Genomic DNA, 6,519 nt, shown 5'->3' with positions numbered 1-6,519 from the left:
TTTCATTTGATTTTGCTCGGAAAGTAATCCAAAATTTTGAGGCCAAAACTATTTTAGTACCAACCACACCAAATTTAAAATAGAAAAAATGAACCTTGAAAGGTAGTCGAGACAACAATCCTGGTAATAATGCAGCGATCATCACAAACAAGAGTTTGAGATATATCCTCTGAAGAATAAGATAAAATAAACAGTTCACAAGTCATGTTCAATAGAAATAGGCAGTAAATAGGTATTCATCTATTTTCTTGTCACTATTTGTTTCACTACTTTAATTTGTTTTTTCAATAACATACCCACATGTCAGGCACCTGATTTCCAATATTAAGCTAGTTTGTGGCGGCATGCCAAGGATTTTTCTACAAAGTTCCTTTGGTGGGGATGTATCTTGTAATTTCTCTTGGTGTGCCATCTCTTTGGATTTCTTCATCGAGATGCCACGTGTGTTGTAATTTCATGAATAGTTTCTCCCCCTGACAATGAACAACAACCAGTGTGATGCCATTCACGAGAGACACCATGGCTTACAACACAACTTTGCTGATAGGTTTTCCCTGCCAGCCACGGTGGTAATTGAAACGTTCAGTTATTATGTTGTCGGTTCCAGCGACCAAGGAGGAGTTTTCTACAATTTTCTTTCATTGGGGTTGTTCCGTGTAATTTGTCTTGGTGTGCTATCTCTCTGGATTTCTCCGTGTGGTGTAATTTGCTGATGTTATTAATATAAATGTGGCACTTCTTAAAAAAAGTAACATTTAGCAGAAATTGGCATTGCACATATAGTCATCTATTTTCTTGGCACTCTTTGTTTCACATAATTTAACAAGTTTTTCCAATAACATCCGCACATGTTTTTTTAGAACGAAGACGCACGATGCGTCCGGCCTTAAATTAATAAAGCCCACCGACAGGCAGCATCCAACAAGTTCAACACAGAAACTACAACAGAAGGTAAGTGGACGAAGCCAAAAGTACGGAACATGCAACCGGCCTCAGCCTAATAAAGAGAAACAGCAACACTAGCACACAAGCAGCCAGTAGCACCACGAGCAACATCTTAGTGACGGGCTTCAAACTGTATCGTGCGGATCCGCTCCATGGCCTCCATCATCCGATCTTCATCACGCCGTTTCCCCAACGGTGTCCATGTCTGGAGAAACAAGTGGCATTTGAAAATAATATCAGCAGGATGGTTAGGGAACTTGTGTTCGATAGTCATCTTATTACGGGTGGTCCATAGTGACCAGCACAACGCCCCTACGCATCTCCACAGCACGCGGCCGAAGCTACCCCTATGAGCGAGAAGGATCCCACGTAGGTCCGACGCCGTATGGGGATTCTAGTTCTGCGCAAACGCCTCACGGACGACACTCCAAGCAAAACGAGCTAGGTGGCATTTGAAGAAGATGTGGTTAGCATCTTCATGCGCTCCACATAACGCGCAAGACCCATCCGAAGGGCCGTGTCTAATGGCAATGTTGTTAGAAGAGGGAAGGCGGTCACGGAATAATTGGCAAAGAAAAACTTTGATCTTCAGAGGAATAGTCGCTTTCCATAGCCCCCTAGCTATGTCAAGAGTCGGTCCCTTGGTCAGCTTATTGTAAAGCGACTGGACCGTGAACTTCCCGGAGCTCGAGAGGGACCACGAGACCGTGTCGGCCTCAGGGCAGAGAGATGCACCTTGAAAGGCAGTTAGGAGCCCATCCCAACTTGCCCGTTCATGGGCGAGGAGTGGTCTTTTGAGAGATATGGCTGGTGGGTTAGTTCTGAGCGCGTCGGCCACCAAAATGTCGACGTTAGTGGCAAGTTGATAGATAACAAAGTGGCTACGCCAAAGAGGTTCCGACCCAAGCCAATGGTCGAGCCAGAACCTCGTGGAGTTCCCGTTCTTAACGCAGAACTTGGCCCCTAGCGTGAAGGCAGGTTTAACAGCCTGAATCCCGTTCCAGAAAGGCGATCCCTTCGCCTTTGAGGTGAGGAAATTCCCATCAGGGAAATATTTGGCGCGAAGGATATCGGCCCAAAGTCCTTGTTCGTTCTGGGAAAGTTTCCAGATCCACTTGACAAGGAGCGCTACATTCATGAGTTTGGAGTTAAGGATCGCAAGGCCACCGAATTTCTTGGGGCGGCAGAGCGCCGCCCACTTGATCGGGTGGTATTTCTTTTTTGTCCCAGTTCCTTCCCAAAAGAATTTAGACCAAGGGGTGTCGAGCTTGGCGTGGACTCCATCAGCCAGCAGGAATATGCCCATAGTAAACAGGGGCTGGGAGGACAAGCTTGAGTTTGTCAGAATCAGCCTAGCCGCAGAAGATAAAAACCTGCCGCGCCAGGGACTAACCTGGTTCGCCACCTTACCGTATAAGGGTTCCCATTCAAGAATCGAGATGTGTTTGTCCGAGATGGGAAGGCCTAGGTACTTAATTGGAAAACTCCCTAGTTTGCAGTTAAGAAGGTTGGCAATGTGAGTGGCACAGGGATTGTCCATCCCAATGGCAATCACCTCACTCTTCAAAAAGTTTATCTTCAGGCCGGAGATGATCTCGAAAGCGAGGAGGATGAGCTTAATCGAGGCTATACTATGGTCATCGGGCTCGAAGAGTAGCAAAGTGTCGTCCGCATATTGTAATCCGCACATGTCTGCACCCGATTTCTAATACTACGCTAGTTTGTGGCTACGTACCATCAGATCATCAAGTCAGCCATTTATTTTAGAAACTGCTCACCTACCGTGCTGGAGACCTAGAGTCCATATGATGGAAGATACCCATACATACCTTCTTCCTCGTGTGTCAATAACCATGTGATCCATTACTGTGCATTTTGTCTTTGAATGTCTTGCTTGAAAAACACTCATGGAAATGGAAGGTATTGGGAACAAATTTGACAACATCACGCTAAGCTCAAGCTACGAGTATCAGGTTCTTGGTTTCATCAAGCATTTCTGCTTGGCCACTGGATTCTTTTTTGGTGACCGAACTGCACGTCGGGGCCAGGGATTTTGGAGGCTCGAGGCCTGGCCCTGTGCATGCCGGTGCCTGGTTCGAACTGGGAGGGCACGCGGAAGCTGAGTACGCACATGCAGGAGCATGTGGATTGCGACTGTGCCGTGTGGGGTTACGTCATCTCCACGTCGACCCGCGGAAAAAACACTGTCTCCCCGTCAAAGAAAAGAGTTTGTTTCTGGCGGTGGACATACTTAATTACTCATGCTTATCTGCCACACCGTGACTGAAGCAGAGACCGCTTCTCCTAATCATGTTTCCACCCCTACCGCAAGGAACAATCATTCTGACAGACATGGTGATATCTGAAATCAAGTTCGAGTTAGTTGTAATCCACACTGTTTTTCTGTACAACATTGCAAAGCAAGGTCGGGCTATTGTTTTGCCAAATGGCAAGTTTGGCACACGTACAGAGGCCCTAATTTTGTTCTCTCCTAGTAGCTACTATTCTCTTACTCTTGTACTTTTGAGGCAGAGGCTGACGGAAGCAGACCTGGAAGAAGATCTTCAACGCCATATGTCTAATAGTAGTACAATCGAATGAACAAAAAAACATCAAAAGCCTACGCCTGCGTCAAGCATTCTTATTTCTAATTGATCCGAGTTTTATACAGATCAAAATCGTGAATACGACATGCTTAGTGCATCACGACGGTGTCAAGGCAATCGAGACCGTCGAAGGCAAGCTCGAAACCAGCGCGCCTTTCCGCCATCGGCTTGCCGGAGAAACAGCCCTTCTCCTTCTCAGCGTATGGCTTGGTAGCCACCGCCTGCTTCGTCGCGTCATCGCCACCTGAGACCAGCCTTTTGACCCTGAAGAACCTCTCCATGGCCATGTATTCTATGATGAAGATGAGATTTGATCAGGCAGTCTGTCAGGACGGATTTCTTGCTGCTGCTCGTCGAACGAAATTCTTGTTTGTTTGCTCATCGAGCTGGACGCCGGGGGTGAGAATTTTAATGGTCGCCCTCTGCGTGCCCGGTCGCCGGAGTCTAGAGGTTAGATGGAGTCTATAATATACACCCTTCATTTTTATTTACTTCGCATATTGGCTTTGGCCAAAGTCTAATTTTGTAAACTTTAACAAAGTTTATAGCAATGCTGGGGACATCACTTATCGAGAACTTATCGGTTGACCCATGATAAGGGGTAAATCGGCTAGTTTATCGGCATATCGGCCTTGTTGTAGATGCTCTTAAGTCCTTTTCAGGAAGCCTCTTGCTTCATAATTTGTATTGCCTCATGTAATAGGATTGGTAACACATGAGCATTCCCTGTAATCTATATTTGTCGATGCTTTGGCTGGACGTACATTCCTTTATTTTTTTTTCTATAAATAACTAAAAACCTCGTTATAAATTTTGTTGTATGCATTTTTTTGACGCAGAGGCTGAGGGCAAGCTTCCTTTTGAAAGAAATATGAGTGTCTGTGTGCTTACCTTTCAGAAGTCCACTACCTTAATAGAAGGACGTATCCAATGCAACCATCTTTATGGTGTTACCATTGAACCAATTGATGAAACCACACTCTACAAGTTATTAAAAAAAATCTGAAGTTAATTTAGTATGTACGTACAATACATATTTACCATGTCACAACATATTCTGATAAATTACTGCAAGAAATGGAAGGTATCGGGAACCTTTTTGGCAACACCTGATAACATGACTGCTAAGATCGAAATGCAATTATTGTATGGTTTGCTCCCCTTTTCTTCTAGGGATCCAGAAGGGGGTTGCTTACGTTTAGCACTCGAACACATTCTCACTGTAAGGAACTATCTAACAGACAGTGATATCTGAAATCATGATCGATATATCTCTAATGTACGCTCGCTCTGTTTCTGTCAAGCATTGCTAAGCAAAGTTGCGCTATTCTTTTGCCAAATGGCAAGCTTGGCCTGTAAGGTCCAACTCCTACTTCAATTCTACACACACGCAGAGACTAGTTTTGTTCTCTCCTCAGTGTCATTATCTTCCTCTTATATTCTTACTACTTTTCAGGAAGAGATGGTACATGTGTCATTATCTTCCTCTTATATTCTTACTACTTTTCAGGAAGAGATGGTACATGCACAGGAAAGCAGAGCCGGAGGGAAATTTTCGACGTCGTATTACCAGCCACACCTCTTAATTGTACAACAAGCGCGTGCCACAGATAGTCAAATAGTAGTCTGACTGAATGATCTACATGACATGGAATCGAAGACATAAAATGATACTAGGAGATGTCCCCTTTAAATTCCTTTCGTTTGTAAACAAGCTTGTGCACCGGTCAAATACTAGACTAGAATGAACGAAACATCACAACCCCACCAACGTCTCAAACATTCTAACTGATCCAAGTTCTATACAGATTAAAATCAAGAAAGCGACATGACAATGACATGCTCAGTGCATGACGACGGTGTCAAAGCAATTGAGGCCGTCGAACGCGAGCTCGAACCCAGCACGCCGCTGCGCCATCTGCTTGCCAGTGAAGAAACCCTGCCCCTTCTCAGCGTCCGGCTTGATAGCCACCAACGGCTTCGTCGCGTCACCACCACCCGAGACCAGCCTTTTGACCGTGCCGGCGGTGAGCACCGACGTGCCGTAGCCGTCCAGCGGTGCCTCGCAGAAGACGAGCGCCGTGAAGAACCTCTCCATAGCCATGGATCCTCTACTGACGGATGCTTGAATCAGGCAGTCTGGAAAGAAGGATTCCTTGCTGCTGCTGCTCCTCGAGCGAAGGAGGAGATTCTTGTTTGCTTAGTGATCGAGCTAGACGTGGGGGTGGGGATTTTATAGGGTCACCCCGTGCGTGCCGGTCTCCGGTTGGAATTCGGAGGGCACGCGGAAGCAGAGTACGCACGAGCCGGAGTCTAGAGGATTGCGACCGTGCCGTGTGGGGTTGGATTAGATGGAGTCTACTCTGTCTCCATGCCTGCGCGTGCGGACCAGGACACCCGGGTTTGACCTCATCCGATCCGTAGCGTGACGTGAGGTTGAGAAGCACATCACCGTTGGATTAGATATTCCTTTGCTGATGTATACTGACTTTTCGGTCAAATCATATTGTCTCGGCTTTGAATTTTGTGGTGATACAAGATTCGGACTTCAACCTCGAAGGGGGTAGGTGTCACGGAATCCGTTAGTGTCCAATCTCTAAACCCTGCGCAAGTGGGAGCTACATGCATAGGCCTGTCTTTTCTATAAAAAAAAGGTTACCTTGGACTCTGCATAAAAACTGATGCATACAGTCATCTTTATTAAATTATTACTCAACAGAGTGACAAAATAAATAAATAGATCAACCCAAGGCCACCTTCTAGGAAAACCAAGTTGACACACCTACAAGTACTAAATGACCGTCTCAACGGACTTCATCTAATCCGCTGGCCTCAAGAAGCCATCCGCCTGACAAGCTGAGAGCATCAACTGGTCTATGTGTCACCGAATGGGCAAGCCTCACCAAAGGACCGCCGTCCCTGATCCATGGATCGCAGCCGTCGTACCAACACCGGGCAGCCTTAGAAG

The 6,519-nt window shown here is 46.1% G+C and overlaps 1 protein-coding gene across 1 annotated transcript; it reads right to left on the bottom strand.

Moving 5' to 3' along the window:
• Positions 1–5,214: 5,214 nt before the first annotated feature.
• Positions 5,215–5,766, bottom strand: LOC123150528 (uncharacterized). The gene has a single exon (XM_044570369.1). It carries the CDS (start codon positions 5,653–5,655, stop codon positions 5,395–5,397), a length of 261 nt encoding a protein of 86 aa, XP_044426304.1. The 5' UTR covers positions 5,656–5,766; the 3' UTR covers positions 5,215–5,394.
• Positions 5,767–6,519: the final 753 nt, after the last annotated feature.

This window comes from Triticum aestivum, chromosome 7A (assembly GCF_018294505.1).
Source record: "Triticum aestivum cultivar Chinese Spring chromosome 7A, IWGSC CS RefSeq v2.1, whole genome shotgun sequence".
In the NCBI taxonomy this organism is placed as follows: Eukaryota; Viridiplantae; Streptophyta; class Magnoliopsida; order Poales; family Poaceae; genus Triticum; species Triticum aestivum.
Note: the sequence above shows the minus strand (reverse complement) of the source record. Positions and strands in the feature narration are given on the sequence as shown.

Coding starts and splice junctions, on each gene's coding strand:
- LOC123150528 (XM_044570369.1), bottom strand. CDS start 5,655: ATGGCTATGGAGAGGTTCTTCACGGCGCTCGTCTTCTGCGAGGCACCG.